This window comes from Limanda limanda, chromosome 5 (assembly GCF_963576545.1).
Source record: "Limanda limanda chromosome 5, fLimLim1.1, whole genome shotgun sequence".
Classification (NCBI taxonomy): Eukaryota; Metazoa; Chordata; class Actinopteri; order Pleuronectiformes; family Pleuronectidae; genus Limanda; species Limanda limanda.
The window spans coordinates 25273064-25296874 of record NC_083640.1 but is presented as its reverse complement, the minus strand read 5'-3'; the positions used below and the strand labels follow the sequence as shown (position 1 = coordinate 25296874).

The 23811-nt window shown below is 43.1% G+C and overlaps 1 protein-coding gene across 4 annotated transcripts in view; it reads right to left on the bottom strand.

Annotated features, from left to right (window-relative positions):
• LOC133002336 (ral guanine nucleotide dissociation stimulator-like) overlaps window positions 1-23811 on the bottom strand; it is a 40100-nt gene that overhangs the window by 15789 nt on the left and 500 nt on the right. For 2 of the 4 annotated variants that reach the window (XM_061072127.1, XM_061072128.1), the window contains exon 1: window positions 8067-8871. The exons of 1 other annotated variant lie outside the window; for it this stretch is intronic. In XM_061072127.1, the coding sequence (XP_060928110.1) occupies window positions 8067-8411 (345 nt within the window). In that variant the 5' untranslated portion in view covers window positions 8412-8871. Of the gene's footprint in view, window positions 1-8066; window positions 8872-13448; window positions 13627-23811 lie in introns of those variants that run through there. One more of the 4 variants, XM_061072129.1, reaches the window with a different exon arrangement.

The following is a 23811-nucleotide window of genomic DNA, read 5'->3' as shown; positions in this document are numbered from 1 at the left end:
CATCCACAATCCTCCACACTGGTTCCAACACTGATCAGATCTCGATCACCTACGCCGTCCTGAGTGTGAATGACCATGGACGGTCACGTGGGCCGGAGGAATGTGAGGCGAGTACGAGCGTCAGCAGCGAGAGATGAGGCAGAGAACAGGAAATAGGTTGACAGGGCGAGGGAAAGGGAAAATGATATCACATGAGCGACAGTTGTTTTTTCTACGACTGGATGAATGGATTTACTGTTCATTTATTAATAGTCATTTTAATGACTGTTAATAATAAACCAAGGAAATGACATGGTGCTATTTTCTCTGGTCACACAGTGAACTTTCTAAAAAACACTGAAATCTTCACAATGTAGTTTGGAAAAATTTTCACTTGACCCAATTCTACATTTAACCCTGATAGAAATGAATCAGTGCTGAGTTTAATAATCATTAAAGAAAACGATGTGTTGATGTTTTGTAAAAAACACTGACGCTCATGTGTAAACTGTGATGGATGTTGACAGTGACACATTTGGACAATATCTTCAATGTTTGCCTTTATTTTGTTATTATTATTAATGATGAGGATGATGGATCAAATTAAAAAGTAAAAGCTCCAAGTTAAGTGTAAATATCCTTCATAGCTTGGTGGAGTGAGTCTGAGAGCTCAGGACTCTCCCTCCTCAGTGTGGTGACTCCACTGCTCAGAAACACAATCCCCATTCTTCGTATGGAGTTAAAAAATGTTTATCTCTCACAATAGAAACCTCCTGTCTTCATATCTGATGGTTTACAGTCTCTGCAAACACAGCCACCTGGCACAGGGACACACTAAAACAAACACACTCCACGTCTCAGTAAAGCCTGACTTGCTGCCAAATCCCCTCAAGGCTGAACAGCGCTGTGGGAGCATGATCGGAGGCATTGGCCAAATCATGACGCTCATCAACAGAAAACACACCTGCTTTTGAATGCGGCCGTCCTGAATGAGCCCACTGAAAGCCCCCGAGAGCTCAGTTCTAAATGTAGATCAGCAGGGAAACTCCCAGTGGAGAGAGAAACCTGCCGGCTAAACAGTCAACGGCGAAACAAAGCCAACAATAGCGCGCATCCATTACAAGCCTGTAGCACAAACCAGCGAGTTCCCCTCGCCGACAATGGGCGCTGAAAGCCAGTGAGGACAGAGGAGGAGAGCAGGGCGTAACTCACAAGGCCAAATCCTCGTTTTATCTCCCACTGTCAATGGAGCTGGTCAAGAGACGGTCAAAAAGCTAAAGGTTATCCTCCCTCCTCTTTCAAACCCACTGATTGAAACAATGATCCATTTATTTATTATTTTGCATGAAAACACAAATGATTAATATTGAAATCAAACACAGATAATCAAGTCAGAGAATCTACAAAGAAATTAATGTGAAGAGCTGTGTGCCCAACTGCAGAGTGACTGTTGAGACAGTCCAGCGCTGTAGGAGAGATCACAGGATCCTAGAGGTGCAACCTCTGGGCACCATGAATGTCTGTGTTAACTGTCATCCAAGGGTAAATGAGATGTTTCAGTCTACAGTGTCACAAAAACTAGCTCAAAGTTAACTATATCATTCTGAATCCAAGATTTCGTAACGACAATGAGGCAGCGACGGGACAGACATGTTCAGTCTAACTTTAAATCTCATTGTGATCAACAGACTCCTTGTCTTCCACCACAACGACAGTCCTCTCCCTGCATCGGCATCATAAAGGCTCGGGACTGTTTCTCGTTCGCAGTCACCATCATGAAAAAAGCTCTATTTTTATCTGTATTGTTGCCTCTTCCAGCGAAAAAAACTTGACATGATCAGTTTTTCCTGTGTGAGCAAGTTGGGGCAGCGGCCGCAGGCCAAAGAACGACTGATTAGATGATGAACATGACCTCAATTTACATTTCCTGCCATCAGATGACTGTGTTTTTTATTCAGCTGTTACATTGAATCTTCCAGGCGAGTTCAATATCAAGTAAATTCAACGTGACAGGAGGGATTCAGTGTCAGAGAAAGTTGGAGGTTTGTTTTTTCTCAAGCGCCTTCAGGTCATTTTCCTTCTTCAAGTTGCACACACAGTTTGTTCATATTTGTCACTTTCAATCCTCAGCACAGCAGAGAAGCATAAAGTCTAAATTTAAACCTTGCTCTAACTCTTGAGCTGTTTTCAGACGTGTACTAAGGTCTGGACATTTTCCTGAAATCTTCCAGAGGGGCTGAATGTTCGAGTCAGTTTCTCAGGACATTTTCTGGAACTTTTCCTGCCCACTAGTGAAATGTCCCAGAGAGTCCATGTGAGAACACAGCAGGAAAAACAATTTGATTAATAAATCTGATAAACCAATAATGAAATGATCAAACTGGGAGGTTGATTCTGAATCTTTTCAATGTGTGGTTCCTTGATTGCACCAGACAGTCTCAGAGGAAGGGATGTGGTCGAAAGCTCCGGAAACGACAAATGAATTACATGTGAGATGTTTTACGCCAAACTGCTGTTTCCAAGAATGAACCTCAGAGGCCAAATCAAATTTGGTTGCGGCTTTTGAGTTATTTGGCTGCTCTTCGTATTAACTTGCTTTTAGTTGCCTGAAGACTTAGTTACTTTACAGATTAGTTGATTTTAAAAGTAACTAAGTTAGATTACAAGTTACTTTATTAGTTACATTCAGCAGCTGCCGACAAGGACCCGCCGCCTCAACATAAAAATGACAACCGGTTTTGCCAACACTCACTTTAGAAGTGCATTTTTAACAGTAATGTACACAACAACAATGTATAATGTATCTTCTGACATTTTAAGTTGAACTTAAAAACTATTTCCTGAAAAGACAGTCTTTCTTGACTTCACTTAACATAAATACTTGTTTTTTTGATAAAAAAATAAAATAAAGACAGTCTTTCTTGACTTCACTTAACATAAATACTTGTTTTTCTAAAATAAAATAAAGACAGTCTTTCTTGACCTGACATATTTAACTGTTAACCCTGTAATGGAAAAACTTACTACTTATGATCTACATTGTTTATAAATGTAACTATTAAATTCTTTTCAACATGTTTTATGAACATAGTACTTGTTGTTCATAGCATTAGAGAAGCAAGGAGTGGCTTTACAAAAATCTGTTCTGTGAGGCAGCCCGGCATTGACAGTAGTAGGGATCTTGTTTATTATGGCACAAAACGAGGGCGATTTAACTTAATTGTCGCATAGGCTACATGACTTCACTCCCAGAGACGCAAGAAGAAAATCAAATATATTGTAACGGACTGGGTTTATGTTTATGTTTGGATTTGACGTATGTTCAGTAAAACACTGTGTTGAAGGAGCGTTCCGATATCCTGAGGGTCAGTGAAGGGGTCCTGGGACATGTGACTGTTTGGACCAATAGGATGGGGTTGTTGGGGATGTCAGGCCCTCATTGGCTGGTTGTGTTGGGGATCGGGGGGTCAATGAGGAAGTGAAGTGTTGTTGATGTGTGCGAGTGACAGCGAGAAGTGCACATGTTCGTGTAGCTGTAGATGATAATAAAGGTAATAAAAAGTAAACAAAATAGTAACGCACAGTGACTTGGACGAGTAACTTTAATCTGATTACTGGTTTGGAAATAGTAACGCGTTAGATAACTCGTTACTGAAAAAAGTGGTCAGATTAGAGTAACGCGTTACTAAGTAGCGCGTTACCGGCATCACTGCTGGTAATTACACCACAGCAAACACACAGACGGTTTGAGAGGACTTGGAGAATTGAGTATTTTCCAGGCGTGGAGGACTTCACATTCCTGCCGCTCTCTGTTTCTGTCGTTCCCTCTGACGCTGATCTGCGGCACTCAGCTTCTCGACTCTTTTCGAGATGAACTGCGGAGACAGAAGCTCGTCTGTGCCGAGTCCGCCGAGTCCGACACGTGACGCTCGGCCAAACTCCCGCCCGCCGTACTTGAATCAATGCTAATGCTAAACGAGGACACATCCCAGATCACCTCCACTCACACTGCGTGTCCCGGTGTGACTCCCCCTGTCCCCCCCCCACACACGTGTCTCAGACCTGATGATTCCTCATTAGTGTCGACAACGAAAGGCTCATTGAAGTCACATTTCTCCACAGCACAGATTTATACATATAAACATAGATCCGGAGACACTCGGTGGAACCTGCACACAACACAACATATTCCTCTGCTGTTGGGTTCTGTCCTTAAAGTCTGTTTTTTTAACTGCACATGAGATTATTTCTTCCATGTGGTGAAGCTACAGTGGCACCGTGTCATTATGTCATTCATCTGGGACGGCTTGTAAGCTTGGCTGAGTCCCAGTGAGCAGCACTGAGGACAAGCAGACCATGATAGAGAGAGAGCTCCAGTTACAGTCTGTTCACTTCATTACCGCTCAGGGCACAGATATCTTCTCAAAACAGAGCAGAAGGAGTTTGTCTTTCACAGACAGGATGAAGAACGCAGCAGGAGATAGTTGGAGTAAGACTCTTTCACAATAGAGTGCAGCTCGGGCCACAGTGTTTTGTCCAAACTCTTCTGAGGACAATGTTTTACAGTGTAAAGAAATCAAGATGACAGCCCAGCCGATGGGAACAAACCTGACCCGACACTAGAGTTCACAGAAACAAATTTGTCCTTTACACACAATTTCCAGTTTCACGTCTGTCGTCAACACGCTCGCTGTAGTTTTCCAGACATCTTCCTGCTGTATTCTTACATGGGCTTACGTGGGAAAAGTTCTAGAAACCGTCCGGAGCAACTGTCACACATACAGCCTGGAGATTTTAAGGAAAATGCCTGTTTGGTGCATGTCCGGAAGCAGCTTAAATATTAGGGAACAGGAAAAGTTCAAGAAAAGTTCTAACAGTCAGTCTCAGTGTGGTCTTCATCCTGTGTGGTGTTAAGATCAGGACTCTGAAGGGGTGGGGACCATTTCAGGTCAGACCATTTGTTGAAGGACTCCTTGCTCTTCTGGAGACGGTTCTTTACCACCCTGGCTGTGTGTTTGGGATACTCGCCTCCCTGATGGGATTATATGCTGGATAAGAATCTAAATATCTGAAGTGCCTCAAACGTCCAGGCCTCGTTTGACGTCCTCAGCTCTCGATTCAAACTGATTTGTGACCGAATGAGCGGTTTTCTGTGTTTCTACGACTTATTGTTTGAGGCCTCCTGAGACGGTCTCAATGCACAGCAGTGTTTTCTGCAGGTCTGGCCCCTAATCCCACTGGTTGGGACTGGACTGCCACATATAGAGAGCTCTCACAGCTCCGCTCCGGTTCTTAGCCTGAATCTGCTGTTTTGTAAACCGTTTGTTCCCTGACTTGGCTCCCATTAGTGTGATTACTGTGGGAGTACTTAGTTACATAAAATCAAACAAAACATGCAGTATGGAAAAAAGAGGCTTAATCACATGTTATTCAAACAGCTCAGTTGCACCCCCCCACTCTTTACCATCACACACAACTGCAATCAATCAATCAATTCTGAGCCAACTGCTTCCTCTGGTTTGTCTTTTGAAAAGTGTAATCTTCGATCCAACAGGTTCAGATCACTCACTCTATAGCTAGAACGTAAACTCACCAGAGGAGCTTCGTCTCTGTTATATCAATCTCAACCTCATCATGTTTTTCTCTTGCGATGACGTAGTCATGTTTTAGCTTGTGGCGTACAAATGTGTTGATAACGTGCAGTGACGCCAGAGAGTGATGAAAGAGTGGAGGACAAAAATCTCAAAAGCTAAAAACTGCTCATAGTACAAAGTTTATTTGGTATTTCTGTAGTTTTTTAATTTACAACACAATTTCTGAACTTTTATCATTTATTCAGGTTTATTGACTGACTGAAACGTTTAGCTTAGATTGTAGAGAGTTTAGAGATATGAAGCGTTTAAAGATCCTCCGGTAAACAACAGGACAGGAAGTACAAATACCAATGTGGACACTGGAGGAGCATTTCTACTGCAGAGTTCAGAGGTCACCATGGAGCCAGAGAGATCAACAAATGACCTGAACCTGAACCAGTCCTCCTCTGTGACGCAGACGTACTGTAACCAAACCTCGGCATCAAATCACGCCCGTGTGCCGAGGAGAAGAAAGGCGGCGATTGTGGAGGAAAGCTCTCAGCCTCTGCAGGAGGGGGATTAGGCATTAGGTAATTGTGTTAGAGGGGAGGATTAGATCAGAGCGAAGAGACGAAGCAGAGCAGGTTAGCTGGAGACGAGAGAGAGCGCCGCTGACCCCCCCCCCCCACACACACACACACACGCTCAGGCAAACGCAAGGGTTTTAATAAGAGGCCTGTGACGTCGGTCCAGCTCCGACTGATGACAAACAGAGCAGAGAGTCAAAAAGAGAACATATTAGACTGTCTCCCGTGTCTCGAGGACAGAGGACATCAGGTCGTCTCGGTGTGGTACCAGCTAAGACGGTGTCCTCATCCAATCCTGGGCCTTACATAAGACTGGTAAACACCCTCCTCCCTCCTTATCTGATCGATGTACAGCATGTAAACCATGTAGAGCTGGAGAACGTTACGCTTAATCCATACAAATGGGCATTTTTATGGATAACTGTGAAACTGCTGCTTCGGGCGTTTGGGTCAGGAGTGAGACACAGATAAGGTTTGAGTGGAAAACACTTAACTGCCACACAACTATAGATAAACACATTCATCTATATATCTTGTTGTCATTAGTGCTGTACATTTGCATAACTTCATGAATTATATCATCGAATGGGATTTTCTGCAGAGACATCCCAATAACAACTACAAGCACCAACAGTACAAACCTCAGAGCTGAATCGGAATCTGAAGTAGACTTGAATCAACGGAATGATCATTGAGGGAAGTTGAATGTGTGATATTTTACCTGCTTTGGACCGAATAGATAATCAATAAATAGAGAACTTACTTGAATAATTAAAGTAGTTGCAGCTCTGTCTGATAAAAGTTAAAGCTGATTCCTGTCATGAAGGCAGGGAATTTACATAACATGTGGATTTATGTAGGCTGAAGTGGATTTCTGTACCACACACACACGTATGTATATATACACAATATGTATATGTACAATATGTACATGTACAAGCACTCACACAACAAACCCCTCGAGCTGAAACATGTGGAATCGGCAGAAAACGTATTGTGAACTTGTTGTAATAATAAAGCCTGAGGTTGTGCGTCATTTTAAAGCTTTTTATGATCAAATACGTTTGTGCCGAACAATGACAATTTATCTTTTCAATCTTTGTAATAACATGCAGTGCTCTGACAAAGCTACAGACTATTCTTAAAGATCAATATATTGAACGTTTTTGTACATTTGACTTGTTTGAGCTCAGTGAAAACTGTACTGGGACGGCTTCAGTTTCCGAATTGAACGAGATGAACACAAGCTGAGAAAATAAGCAAGTCATCCTGGACCAGTTCTCCTGTAGCAGCGTGTGGGGAGTGTCACTACAGCCACATCACGTTTCTCTCTATACGACTGATAACGTATGTGAACTCTTTCTGCTCTTCATGACACAGATAAATGCTCTGTACTTTCCAGCCACTCAGCAACTGTACAGTGATAAGCTGTTTAATCAGCACGATTATAATAAGACGGTTTATAAAGACGGGATTAGAGTCTGTCTTTGTGTCTGATTCGATTATAAATACACGTGAAGTCATTCCATGTGTATTTTGGACACACACACACAGACACAGATAATTATAAGATGGTGAAATGTCTATTAAAGTGCCCAGTCTTTGTAAAAGCAATGAAATCGCATCTCACAATGTGGATTTTCTTATTTAAGTTAATTCTCAAACAATTCAATTAAACTAATTTTGATCTAAAGTCTTGAATGAATATTTTCTAATGAGCTGCGGATCAACTCAGAATCAATCACCCTGGATCCTCCACCCAGTCCTGGACCCTCCACCCAGTCCTGGACCCTCCACCCAGTCCTTGAACCATCACAACAAACAGCCCCAGCTAACGGGCCTCGGACACCTCTCCTCCCCGCCTCTCCTGCACCAGCCTCCCGCCCCGGGCCCTGCCACCTCCCCCGGGCCTCCTCCTCCTCCTCACCTCCAGCAGCGGCAGGTCCGGGTCCAGGTGGGTGAAGCTGTGCAGGACCACCGGGCTGCGGTCCTCCACCACCTCCAGCCTCACCCCGTCCCAAATGCTCCGGACCTTCCAGGAGGAGTCGAACATCTCCGGCAGAGGACCCGGCTTCAGGCTGCGAGCCTCGGCGTGCATCCCCGGGAAAGAGACCATGGATGCCCTGCGGAGCCCCGGGCGTCGGTCACGGTAATGGCGGCGACATGTCCCCGGTGTGTGAGGGTGTTTGTCCCGGGCAGAGTGAGCAGTGATCCCCGGTGAAGGAGGAGGAGGAGATGGAGGAGGCGCTGCTCGGAGCGCCTCCACTGTCATCTCCGGTGCAGCTAAACCCCGCCCCCAGCGCGCTGCTGCCTTCACGGCCCTGGGACATACCAGCACCCGAGGGAACGCCGCAGGACTGAAGGGATGGTTCAACCCAAAACTGAAGATTCCCTCTTTATCTTTTCACCACTATAAAGCAGCGTTGCAGCCGAAGACAATAGAATTGAACTCAATAGCGAGCACTTCTTCAAACATACAGAAAACAACTGAGAACACACATAATGCCTCAATGCTGCTCCTGTGGTTTCCTCCAAATGTCCGCAAGCCCGACACATTCACATTCGACTATAAACATCGTATGATCTGTATCTATATCACACTGTTTATCACAAAGACTTTCTTATGTTCTCCAACAAGGACTATGCTGTGTGATAGGTCATCATTGACAAATGTACGAGATGTCCCTGAAGGCAGCGTTAAACTCCTCCAGCCTGACGTAATGCCTCTGGGAAATGATGCGAGTGTGTGTTTGTGTTCTCACTATGGCAGCGCAGACACACACACACACACACACACACACACACACACACACACACACACACACACACACACACACACACACACACACACACACACACACACACTTAGTATGATTAATCTTACATTTAAGTATTACTTATTATTACTTACTGACGCCCATTTTTTAGTAATATTGCAAATTTCCCCATTGCGGGACTAAAAAAGAATATAATATCATAATGCTGCAATCTGCTAGATTCCTAAAATTGTCTTGATAATGATAATTATAACGCAACATATTTTTTTAAAAACAGTACAACACTCAATAGTATTTCTCTTACCTCTGCACTTTTAAAAGGGTGTTTTGACATTAAGGAATTACTTATAATATCCAAATAGGACCACAAGTAATCATTATGTTACATAGGACGAGATGGAGAATATTCCATCGATCAATTGTTTTATAACAATAATAAATAATGATAATAAAATCATCGGATTAATCAACATTGAAAATAATCATTCAACTTATTAAACCTTAAATTACTCACACAAACGGGTGGAAATGCTTTCCAACATTTAAATGCAGCTTTAAGATTTTCAACACCACAAAAACAAACCGTTCATTTAAATCAAGATTCGGAGAAGCAAATATTTAAAGTCCAGCACCTGAACTAGTCTTGGCCCAGTTTGACTGATCTTCTTTATTTGGATTTTTTTGATTCCTTCCCTGTCAGATCACAACTGGAGACTCTGTGGATCTGACATCCAACACTGCCTCCTACTGGCAAATGTCAGGAACAGACGTCAGATCCAAGACACCATCAGTGATCTTAATAAGATGCCGGACAAGCTATTTGAATGAGAACTAACTCAGATTAATTCAGCTCGTTCTGGATGTGCAGCAGTTACGTCAACAAAAAAGACGAACACAACAAACCTGCAGCATCATGTTTCACAGATAATTGATGCTGAACTTTAATTAATGATATTTATTTGAGAGACGTTGTTGTCGGAGGAGGACATTTCTTCTGCACAGACAGCCGGAACAGGTGCGAAAGTGATTAAGAAAAGTTAAAAAAGAAAAACATCTGCTTCACCAGCTGAGTCTGAATCCAACAGCAAACATGTCCGACCTCAGCGGCCTCCTCTCGCCACTGAGCTGCTGCGAGTTGTAACTCACGTAACTCTGCAGCTGCAGGAAGAGAACCACAAACTGTGGGTGAGACACAAAGAAGAGGAGGAGGAGGAGGAGAGCGGCGAAGGATCAAAATGGGTTTTTCACGCCTGATACAGATTCTCATAGATCTTTAACTACTGTTCATGTCTGTAATCCTCTGAAACATTATAGAAACAGTCCAGTAAAACTGATCAATCCCGAACAGCAGCTCCATTGTTAATATCCTTCTTCCTGAGTCCAAGAATTCTCTGAGAGCTCCGAGCGACGTCCCACTTTTCGTCTGCTGTGATTTAACTGAAGCACTTCTTCCATCTGCTGGAAATCAATACCAGAGGATGTTGTTGTGCTGCCGCTGCCGTGGCTCTGGCTCAGACTGACGCGCCGGCATGTTTTACTATTCCCTGAGGAGGGTGATGCCGAGAGGCCGCCCTGACTCTCTCACAAACTCAACACAAAGAAACACGGGCTCTTACGCAGATTCACGCACAAAATGCTACGCAGCCGGACCAATTAAGAAGTCGACCACACCCACAAAGAGCCTGGCAGACGTGAAGGAAGAGGAGGAAGAGGAGGAAGAGGAAGCCTTGTTCGACGGCAACAATCAGAAGTGGCAAAACATCTCAGAGCAGCAACATCTGCAAGATATTTGACTCCAGACGACACCGAGCCAGGGAGAAAGTTTAACTTCTGCAAAACTCCTGCCAGGATGCCATTTAGCAAGGCCCCCCCCCCTAACAGGGGCCGGCAGTGGAGGGTTGTTGCTGTGCTGAGCCTGTGCCAGACGCTCGATGTTCCCCAGACAATAAATCTGTAACAAATAAAGGACGAGCAGAACGCCAGGCGTGGACTGAGTACCGAGTTACATAACAGAAAAAAGATTCAGGCAAATAGAATGAGAATAAAGTGATTATAAAGCAGACGTAAGAACAAAAGTCATTCCAAGAAATTCATTTTAAGTCAATTAAATCAGTCAAATAAAACTTCACTGACATAAGGACAAGTAATATCTACATCCAAGAGTTGCCAAACAATTTGGATGCATTGGAATGTAAACCTTAAGATCTGAGTTTGACAGTTTAAAGCTGCACTGGATAAAATGACGACATCAAATGTTAAAGGAAACTCAACTCTGCTGCTCTACAGAACCTTTAGACTCTTTGAGCCCGTTGTTTTGGTTTAAACTACAATCTCAGCTCACATAAACCATAACCAGGAAATACTGATGGATGACTTGACTCCAGCTGCGGAGACAGCGTCCTCCGCAGGATGTGCTCACTGAATTGAGACACAGCTTTTGGCTTCACTTTGGGAGCCGCCATGTCGTCCATCTTTGTTTGCTCTCTTTGTTTTCGCTACCTGCAAACAGCCAGACAGCAGCAGAAGCAGCACAGAAGAAAACAGTTGAACGGAGGAGCAGCTCAACGTTTAGAGCACATTTTCTGTTCGCCCCCTTTGACACCAGTGAAGGCTGCATGTCGGCTGATTACCCCGGCCGGGCGACAGCTCATCAAGATGATTGACAGGTGCTGGGGCGACATAACCTGACCGGCTGAGTGGGAGGAAGGAGGTAAGAATAAAACATTTCATAAATCCTCAGGAAGAAACTACTTTGTGAACCAATGAAGAAATTGATTTCTATCCGAACAGAGACCTTCACCCGACTACATCCCCTCCTGTCAGAAGATTTGATTGGACAGCATCATCAGGGGTAGGGGTGCAACGATTAGTCGACGTCGTCGACAAAAATCGATGACAGGAATAGTCGCCGACGAATGTACTCGTCGATGATTCGTTGGTTACGTCATAACACGTGTTTTTCGTGCCGTGCAGTTGAACTAAACGTTGTTTTACCGGAGGTGCTGATGAAAGCAGCTGAGGAGTGAGCCATCTCGCTTCCTTCCTATCTCTGAAAGTCGCGCATGTGCAATAGCGACAAAACACGGGCCAATGGCGTCCTCCGCTGTAGCAGCATCGCGCACCAGAAAGTAAAAAGTTCCGGAGAACTTCACCCGTAACAGCCCGAAAAAAACTACCTGCAATATCTGTACGGCGGACCTGCTCTGCATGGAAGCAGGACACGCACATTTGAGGAGGAGGAGTCACGTGTGACTTCGTAACGGAGACAATGCGGACTCGCCTGTCAGACGTTATATATACACGTATATACCTGCGCGCAGGATTCTAGCATCCATTACAAAACTATGGTTTAAACTTTTTATTAACGAGTTTAAAAGCGAAATATTATCCTATTGCCTGACAAACGTCTTGTTTTAATCAAAATGATTTAGTCTGAAGAAGACTGTAGTTTCGTTTGTTGATGTTTTTATTGCTGTTATTTTCCCTGTCATTTTTGTTAACAGGAAAAATGAATACTTGATTTTTAATTTATTTGTTTTATTAGCACTTTGCCTGTCCTTGCTTTTAAATGGACAAAAACTTGATTTGTCTTTGCTTTTGTGTCAACAGTACCCTTATATGAAACAAAGTTTATTAAAAGACATTTTTTTTAATGAAGTATCAATATTTATTGCCTTTATTTTCAGTCATCACATGCCTCGAACAACCTCAAGCTAAATTTAAAAGCTGCTTGCTAAATAAGAGCAATTGAGAATTTGTGTCATTCATAATCCGATTAGTCGATTAATCGTTTCAATAATCGGTGACTAATCGACTATCAGAATAGTCGTTAGTTGCAGCCCTAATCAGGGGGTTGTTTTATATTTCAAAAACCACGCAGTTGGGTATTGTTTCTCACGGCTGCTGAGTTTTAAATCTCGTGGTCAGAGCAGGTAGCAAGTGGACAGAGGAGAGGCTGGCTCCCGGCTCTTCCTGCTGTCTCAGTTTGACAGCTCCTAACAGGAGCAGGCTGTCGAGGTCAGACCTCACGTCACGGAGAAGCCAGAACACTGAAGTCACAGTTAATGGGATCAGATTATAGTTGGTGAAGCATCAACTCTTTCATTTCAAATGCAGGGATCTACGCAGGAGTTTGTGTATATTCACAGGTTGTTCACTCAAGACCTCACCTCAATCCTGTTCTTAACAGATCTCTGAGTCAGGTTTGTGTTGGAACAAGTTATAAAGAACAACACTGGGCAGGTCAAAGTCAAGTCTGAAGAAAAATGAGTCATCTATTCATTTTTAACTTATACGTATGTTTGGAAAGGTGCTATGTCAAGAAAGATAATCATTATTATCATCATTATTATAGAAACAGGGGATAAGTGGTATCAATACCAGAGTCTGTGACCTGACGAGCAGGACGACCTTTCACAGAAACTCTTGTGACACAGATCCAAAGTTCAACCCGTCTATAAACCAAAAGCAGCGCAGTCTCTTAACAGTCAGACTCGTGCGGGACAGAATAAGAAAACATTAGTGGATCCAACCTGTCTGTCTCCTTCTCTCCTCGCTGTCTGGTAATAATCCTCGCCATCCCAGCAGGCACTTGTCCGGACCAGCAGTCCGCAGGTCCACATGCTTGTTTCACTGAGACAGCAGAAACCTCGGGATCCAAACCGTCCTCGAGCGCTCGCTCCCACTCCCCTCGTCACAGTTTGGCCGAACCTCCGCCAGTGCTCTGCTCCAACGTGTTTACTCTACCAGCTGTGTCAACACCAGGACCGACACTGGAAAAAATTAACTTACGAAGGAGAATAAAGAAAGTAGGTCTCTCCATGTCTGTCAGAGGTGAAGTGATTCGCTCAGTAATGACAACAAGAAGAAACCTGGTGAAGCCGGAAATGAAAATGAAAGTTAAAGACGCCGGGGAATTCAAAAAACTTCCCCAGTTGCCAAGATCTGGGAATTACCTCCTCAGGCTCATCAGTGGTTGGACACCGAAGTGAAACCATTCATTCACAGTCAAATACAAAAGTATAATGTTTCTCATCTGGATGTAATTCTCCACTCATTTATCCATTAATAAAAAAAACCTACACTTCTTGCAGCCTGGCTACAACAGGTATTAAAAATATTAATTAATTTCAGCTTTAATTAATGCTGTCTAAATTAATTTGTGGATATTTTAAATATAAAATCATCAGCGACTAAAGGAAAGACACCAAACAATTCATGAAACACAAACTCTACTGTGGAATGAAACATACTGCAGGTCCTCTGAGGCTGAAAGGGAATTACGTTTTTTTTGTGTTGTTTATGTGTAGATTTATTTTCTTGTTACTTCTCTGATTTGTTCTCATTTCTGTTTATTATGTGTTTTTATTATGTGTTTCCTTTAGTTGTGTTGGCTTCTTTCTTCCCTCTTCCTCTTTTCTGAGGGATTTCCTCTTGCAGTTCAAAATGTGCGGTTGAGGCCGACACGCGATTTGTTAAAACTGTATTAAATAATGTTTTTCCTCCTCTTCTCTAAACTGCACAGCTCAGTGTGGGCCTGCATCTGATTTTAGTATTATCAATGCAGCTGAGGACGTCATTCTGGGGATGAAATCTTGTAGATGATGACATTGGATTTAAATATGTGTTTAATACTTCACAATGACGTCGCTGCCTTTTTTAACGCATCAGGGTTTATGTGCACGTTGCTGCTGATTGGACAACAACCTTCGAGTCAACCACAAAACAAGAGAAAATCGTATTTCGAAGCCTGTTGCACAAACATGTCGATCAACACGGTGGAGAACGCTTTTGAGATTGAACGTGCTTCTCCACTTCCGCCAGCCTGTCCTCAGCCCCCACCCCCCCCCCCCCCCACCCCCCCGTACACAAACCTGAGTCATCGTCTCTCAGCCAGTTTGTCCACTGTTGTCTCTCTCCCTCCTCCTGGCTGTTTACTCTGTCTGGCTTGTTTGTTTGACCCTCGTCTGACCTTTCTGGACTCTGGCCTGTCTGCTCATGTCCCTTTGGACCTAGTTGGTTCTGACGGCTTCATATCAACCAAGTGAGGGACCAGTGCATTTCCTGCCTGGAAAATAAAATCTTTAAGTGTGCATTAAATTAAAAACTGAAATATGACTGCTCCTTTAGCCAGATCTCACTTTTTTTTTTAATTCCACTTACACAACTTATTATTTATTAAAAACTGTCTCACTGTTTAATTTCTCTTAAACAAAGTGGTTGACACAAGTCATGAAGGTCACAGTGAACATTATCAAGCAGTCTGCAGACATCCATTCATTTCCTTAAGAGCCGACCGACAGTCACTCTGACTTCGATTTAACTTTTCTTCTTCTAGCCGGGAGCAGGTGCTGCTGTCACTTGCCAAACACTTCAGTCATCATTGTGTTTACAAGATAGGTGGTTATAATAATACACCGTCTGAGTGGTTGCTACAGCCTCCCCCCCCCTGCACCAACATGAAACGGGATCTGCTCAGAACCAGTCACCTCATTCTGAAACCATTTGAAACATGTCATCCAAAAATAATTTGGTTCAGCTTTTTACAAGCAAACCAAATCAGTGGTTGTGTCATATTCTACAGTTTGGAAACACAATATCTGAAAAAAAGAGTACAAACACTTTCACTATGATGATCCACCATTTTACTTCTGTTGTTTACCTTTGTTATGATTCGTTCAGCACGCTCTGTTTATGACGCATCCCTGGTTACAATGGTTTCACTGAAAACGTGGGCCGGCTCACTGGGTGGCACTGAGGTTCCCACAAACCTCAATGGAACCAGTTCAAGGACCAGAGCTGACATACAGGAAAAGGATTGAATGACTCACTATCAGAAAGTACCCAGTTGATCTGGGGCTCGCTGGTTGGCATGCTAGCTTCAGCAGAGGCAAAGAAAAGACAGGGCTGTATACGAAGGCAGTGAGTCTCATGTATATTCCTAAAATCGTCATGTTTCAAATTAACTATAGCACTGGTTTTGCTCAAATTTTCAGAAAATTTGCGCACGAAAACTCGAATGAATGCACATTTCCATCCTCCACTCTGTATATTTTGGGGGTAGGTTCATAATAAACAGCTGGGTGTCGCTAATTCTCAAGTCAGGTGCGACCGAACTGCTGCAGAAGAAGAGGACACAATGAGAGGATGGGCTGTGTCACTAATCACTATATAGTTAGTTTGCCATTTGGAAGTGGTGTCCAAATGTTTAGAGTAGTTTTTAAACTATTTATGGTGCACCCATTGTTTGCCATAATGCATCATAAAAAATCATGTGCAACCGATGGTCACTAACTGAGCAATATCTACCATCATGCATTGCACTCGTTTCCCGATGTGCTCATTATGTAGTTGTCTTTATAGAAGTCACACGATATATTACATTTATTAATTTGTTCACATTACAACATGGCTCATTTTGTTTTTATCATTTTAGAAACTTTCCTGCAATATTTATACGAGTGAACAGTAAGTCGTTTTCCAGTTGTGTGTGAGTGTGTTGCCCTTCAGCTAAACACAATCAGCTGTTACAGCCGTCGGACACATAGAGACAGGATGAGTGCGATACTTCATCCACCTCTCACACAGCGGAGCATCAAATGGAATCCAATATTATAGTTGGAGCACATGTCACATGACAATATAACCTGCTCAGAACAAAAGGAACGACCGGCTGGAACTAGACAATCAGACTGGAGAAACCACTTCTTTATGGAGCTGCCTTTGAGCACAAGCATCATTTATCTAGTGATTAATCACAGAATGAGTTGAGGCAGCAACACAGTTATGTAAAATAATGATTTGTTTTGAAAGATGTGCCTGTTATCACATTCAGACGCTGACAAAAACAGAGCCGCTCAGTGAGGACGCCAGAAAACAGCAAAAGTCATGAATTAAAAGTTCAAAAACTATCAACAAAAAATAATCGTTTAAAAGAAACAAAAACACATCAGTCCCGGCAGGGAGACTCTGCGGGTTCGATATCAGGATGTGACCAGGAAACAAACAGGCCTCTAAACTCCCTTATCGTCGTTAATCAAGGGTTCGCCCACCACAGCAGAGGACGTGTCTTCGTCTCTGCATCGGTTTTAAATCTCAGGACTCGTTAACAGACCGACACAGGACCACGTTCATTAGGCGCCGCAGGATTAATCCAGACACGTCCAAACATGTCAAAATATCAGAGGACACAGGCACCTCTGCAGGGAGACGGTTGCCTGGGGGGGGGCATTTTGGAACAAAGATACACAACTGGATGAAGGTCGCGTTCACACAAGACCTGCATATTACAGAAGAATAACCACCTGAGGATAAACAGTCATTGTGAGTTGATGAACAGCAGGAAATGAAACCAACAGGGGTTTTAAATCTGTGACCTGCAGATCTGACCTCCTTTCCAGATGTGATGCTACTGAGTCATGTGACTGTCGTTTACTGAAACCTAATTGGCCAGAGGTGCCAAAGTAAAAAAACAACTCCAACTTCAGAACAGAGAATAATCAATCACATTTTGCTTGTATGGCCCATATTCATATTCACAATTTGTCTTGCAGGGTTATGTGAAGAGCAATCAGCTGGGATCATTGTTTCCACACACACAAACACACACAATGTGCTAATGTACTCTGCTGTAAACAGTACGTCACACATGAGAGCACAAAAACACGACTAGACATATACACATTCACAGATAGAAATAGGCACACAAAAACACACACACACAATGAAACACACTTGCACACATACATACATGCAATTATATTTAAATATATCTGTGCAGACAGAAGTGCACATGCAGCTACACACACACTGTATGCATACACAGAAACATATAATAGAGCACCTGCAGCCATGCATACACAACATGTTTGAACATGTAAACACACACACACAAACACACAAGCACACACACACACACACACACACAAACCCACAATGGTGGCGGAGCTCACCAGGTCGTCCAGGATTGTGACGGGGAAATCGAACATGCACATCTTGACGGGCTGAGCGAGGGCTCTGTGCAGGCTGAACAGAGACTTGGTTTCCATGATGCACATGAAGGCAGCACGCAGCCGCTAATCCACCGCTCATTTAACAAAACGAAGAAATAAAATAAAATGAAAAATAAATAAAAAACTCAAAATGGAACTCAGCAATCCTGCTGCTCGCTCGCTGGTTATTCCTCTCACTGAAGACGGAGACAGAAAGAGAAATCTCTCCACCTCCTCCTCCTCTTCCCAACCCCCCCGCACTCCCCTTGTTCCCCTCCCTCCTTCTTCCTTCCTTCTCGCCTTTCCTCCTCGCTCACCGGGGACCGTCCTAACCGTCGGCAGCTGCTCTCTTGTCTTTCCGTCTTCTGGAGGTATTGCCCCACGGCTCAGGAGCACTCAGCTGCTTTGCCACGACCGCAGTGGGTTTGCTTTTCTCTCTGCGACGCTCAGACTCGCCACGGAAACGCATGCGTCTGCCAGAAGGAGGGAAGAAAGGGAAATCTGGCCGAATGCAATGAAGCAGGTACACAGAGGGGTTCTGAGTTCCCGTCTGACTCTCTTCTGCTTCATTATGCTGCAGCGATTTAATCAAGAGAGAGGGGACGGCTCTGTAGTGCAGACTGTCTGTGGAAGCCTATTAAAGATGAATCAGGGCGACCGGGTCTCACGTATGAATCTCCCGTCTCCTTCCTGCTGCTGATACATGTGAAGACACTGCTGGCAGGTTACCAGCCCTCATCTGAATATTGAATTGTGTTCTTTCTCTCTCTGGTCGAGCCGTCACACTCAGAGACCACCTGTCAATCACAGTCAGGATTTTGGAAGGAAACACTCGTTCTCCATCTCTTGAGTTTCTTTCCTCTAGTGCGTTATAAAAGGTTTTGGTCAATGTAAAAGTTCCACTAATTTGAAAAGCGTGTGTGCAAACAGAAAAGCCTGAAAACACCTCATCAGCAGTCTGGACATGTGACATCACGATAACCCACATTTGCTGATAATGCAAGCCCCACTTTACTCTTCTCACTCATTCACATACATTGATTCATCAGTGGCTGCAATATCAACATTGATTTACACATCCCTCAGTTTTCTATACTATTTCAAATGAGTGAAAGCTTATATCATTGTAGAGCTGCCATGATTATCTCTCTCTCTTTCTCTCTCTCTCTCATCTCAAAAACAACATCATTTGTTCTTTTTGCAGGGAACTATCAGGCGGCGCGCTGAGATCCGATGACATGTGGTCACGAGAGACAGATTTGAACTGTTGAGTTGTGATCAGATGTCTGACACTGATGGTTTTGCAGCCACTTGCGTGACAGTGTTAACCAGAGACTGTAACTGGAGATGGGGAACACGTCTCTTCCTCCCACTATCCAGAGGCCAAGCTCAAATCTGTTGGATACAAACGTCATCTTGTGCCGATCTCATCATTTGGCGTCAGACTCCGTGCTGAAGGGATCACGTCCCCTGAATATAAACGCTATCGTCTCGACTGTCACGCTCAACCAATCACAAGTCAGTCTCAGCTGTCAATCACGACGTTTCACCCCGCTCTTATATCATATCAAATTAACAAATAACAAATTAAAACAAATGAACAAACATCTGTGTGTAGGTGAGGGATCCACCGGCATTTTGCTATTTTCTTCATCTCTTTGCAGCCAGAATTTGAAGGCTCCTGTTGTTGAACATTATGTAGGTCACATGCTTTTACCCCAAATGACAGAGACAGTGATAGAAAGGAAGTAAGTTTGCTTTGACCTGAATAATAAGGTTGTCTAACGTGTCTGTAATTTGTCTTTAAAAGCCTCTGTGGGCTTTTGCTTTATCTCTACAAATAAAACAAGTCGGCCTTTCTGTTTGACATTTGGGCTTTTGTGTTTCATCATCTTGCAAATGTAGAAAAACTTAACCCATTTCAGAGTAAACATCCATGCTGTGTAATCATTAACTGTGTCTTTGGGGGAAAAACACTCCAAAATAACACAGAATGGTCCGGCTAAATAGACAAAGAGCACAGTGCTCAGTCATTCCTCATTTGAAAAGCTTTCTCTCACTCGTCTAATGTTTATTTATTTACAGTCTAAACATCTCAAAGCGTGTGCTGGCGTCGAGTCTGAGCCTGGAGTCTTGAGGAATTCAAACAGGAAACAAAGGCATAACTCAGCCCTGATTCACATGCAAATGATGGTGGACATTTGTTAGAGTACAGCGGCGAGCGAGGATGAAGTGCTGCTGCTTTTGAAAAACAGAGACAGTGGGGGAAGACGAGCGAGGCTGAAGGAAAAAGAGCAAGAGGGTCTGGAACACCACTGGGAACTGCTTTCAGATGCAGAGGCCGTCCCACGGCTGAATACTGTAGGAGAGCGGTCGCCATGGAAACAGGGAGGAAAAGCCGGCTCTTCATAGGGCTAAATAAGAACCCACCCACCCTCCCCCCCTTCTTCTCCTCCTCCTCCTCTCCTCCTCCCTCCTCTACAGATGCCGAGCCAGGACAGGAAGTCAGACTGTAACCCGCAGGTCGGCTTCCTGTGGACTCAGACAAAAGCAGGACGGGGGGGGGGGGGGGGGGGTGCAGGTACAAAAGACGTCTGAGACACGTGACTACAAACTGTAAACATGTCATTCCAGCTCTCACTATCATCTTCTCTGCTTATGAGCTCATTAAAAACAATGATGATGTGACTGCATGTCCAAAGTAACTCACAGCTCAACAGGCAACAGGGGAAAGACTCCGATCTCACAATCGGCCACGATACAGGAAGCTGCAGACGTGCTGTATCTTGTATAAACAACACGAGGATCCAGATTCAGTGCATTCACTCAGAGAATCACAGTATTCGGCAAACAATCGTTTTCAGAATTTGTTCGACCGTGCAAATTCTGTGTTTGCCAAACCTCAGATTTTATCTTGTGTTTTTGTCAGCACAGCTGGTTGCTCTTGTTCCATTGGAACGCAGCGTTCGGTGGAGAAACCCCCTCAAAGTTTCAAAGTTCAAAAGTTTAAGGTTTTAAAACCTAATGTGAGATTCATCCTCAGTGTTCTTTACTTCTGCTGTGATGCTAAATGGACTGAAGATATTATGATGTTGTTAAAGCTGCTCTAAGTAATAATGTGGTCAGTTGTTTTCATCAACCTGCAGAGAATTAGGAGCTGAAACTGGTTTTACTGGGCTTTATGGAGAGTTTCAGCTCATAGTTCACAACCCTCTCTGCAGAAAAGACACAGTTAAAGAGCAGCTGGTGAACATGGTGTCAAGTGCTAAAGAACAAAGATAATTTCCTCAAGAGGTGAAGACCAAACACAGAGGGAAGAGAGAGTGGCTATTTTCCTCCCACAGAGACATTGCTATTACAATCATAATCAATTGATTTTAAAGCGTGGGATCCAATGAGGTGCGATTTTAAACTAATCTCCAACATGAAATATGATGTGATGTATATCTGCAGGAGATTCACCTCCGATCAGGAGTCATGTGTTGTGTTTCAGAGCAGATGTCACTGAGAAGGAAAAACATCTCAAAATCTGGAAAATAATCAGAAATGAGCTACAGCCAGACTTCATGTTTCTGTCCTGCAGAGAACTTTCCTCGTGTCAGCATGAACACACACTTCTGCAAATGATTAGTGCCTCAACACACACACAGACAGACGCACACAAACCTGATCCAGTCACTTTGAAATTACCAATGTGGACAGTCGGCATTAAAGAGCAGAAAAACAAATGTACGTTTTCAGACTGAACAAACAGCTGAGGAGAAAAACAGTGACAGGAAAACACTGCTGTCACAAGTCTTATCAGCGCCCGTGCACTTTGCATCACTGCTCATACACAGTACACAACATGTCAAGGACGGGCTCTTCATCCAATCACACAACTAACGCTGCTGGGAAAAAAAGAGAACGCGTTCAACAAAAAAACCTCTGGACCAAAAATAGAGAAAAAATGTCTAAATCTTGTCACATTCCATCAGACAAAGAGGTCAGATGTGCTTGGAGTGAAGTCAAGCTTCAGGAACAGAGGGGTTTGAGGAGCCGTGCAGAGAAGCTTACAGCTTTATCTCAAACTCCGACAATGGTTAAAAACGGAAAATACATGTTTCTAAAGAGGATGAACATCAATAACATCAGAGAGAGGAAACAGGATTTAGGTGGAGGAGAAAAGAAGAGAAAGGGTTGTTTACAGGGAAATCCAGGCTGTGCATGTGTGTGTGTGTGTGCATGTTTTTGCCACCTCCTCAGGACCTATTCCAGTATAAACACAGATTTTATCAGGACCAGTAGACCTCGTAGGGACCAAAGCCAGGTCCTAATGAGGCTGTTAAGGATAACTGCGAAACGCTGTGTGTGCGTGTGCGTGTGTGTGTGTGTGTGTGCGTGTGTGTTAAACCCAGGCAGTGGGGAGTCTCCACATCCTGAAGCAGCAGCTCTCATTCATTTGTCACAGACAAATCTCAGCACCGACCTTTGACACCGATTCGTGGTGTTTACCTGATTTCTGCAACATTCACCGCATTTAACTTCACAGAATGAACTTTAAAGATATCATCACAACCACAGAAGGGTTGATAAGGCCCAGAATTAATCAGCAAGACTCTGAATTTATATTAACTTACACCACATATCTCCCCAGATGCAAAGAATAATTAATATCATTAAATGAGCATTGATGATGACCTGAATGTGGATATGCAGCCGAAAATTGATGGACACATAAAATAATTGTATGACAACAACTCATAATCACACAGAGAAACAGTCAATTTCCTGTTGTGCGACTGATGGATGAGCTGACTTAGTCGTTTCCAAGGAAACCACACAACCAACCAAGAATCATCCACTTGCATCTCAAAACGCTCAAACCCAACACTGTGTCATTGATGCTGCTCGGGGGGGAGTAAACAAGAGGAAGTGATATCCTCCACACACACACGCACGCGCACACACACACACACACACACACACACACACACACACACACACACACACACACAGTTCTTGGACAGAGGAGGATATGAACGCTTCTGACTGATATATATTTCCTGAAGGGCTCCTGTTCTGCAGAATAGAAACTGAGTCTGAACATTAGTGAGTTTATATCTGGCAAATAAAACAAAACCGTCTTTTTATCGATTATGTTCCTTAATCCTTAATTAGTCTTTCAAATATTGGAACGTTGCAAGTTCCCAGAGGCCAAAGTGTTGACGCCCATTTGCTTATTTTGTGTCAATAAATGTTTAATAACACAAACACAGGATAGAGAAAAGCTGTAGATTATTAGACTGTAGAAGCTGATTGTTAATTTTCTTTCAATCAAAGATCAATAATTTCTGCACTATTTCATGAGCATCTTTAACTGATGATTAAGCCCAAACCTGTGGTCTTTAAATGTCTCATGTTCCATCAAATATAAAACGTTTAATAAGCTGGATCCCGTGAATATTTGTTCTTCTGAAATTCTCAGTGATCGAAACATTTGCAGATTTTTTGTTGATCGTCAAATTAAATAAAAACATCTTTGCCATAATTTATATCTGTAAGTCGTGACCTCGTACCTCATAGTTTAATATAGCACAGATATTTCATATTACTGATCCATACACTATAGTACACTGTGTGAAAACACCAGTGTTGTGAAAATACACTTTGATTTCAATATTTTGACAGATCTTTCAGTCTTATAATTACACATTTTCATCGCAAGTTCGAACAACAGCAATAATAAACATAGCTAAAAAGCAAAATCCTCATATTTGAGGTAAATTATCGAGAGAATCTTATTATGTTTTATACCGTAAATTGAGCCTCTTTGGATTTTTAATCTTTGTGGAAGAAAATAAGCAAATTGGAAACATCAATTTAGAAATTAAACATTTTTAGATAAAAATAATTGTCAATAAAT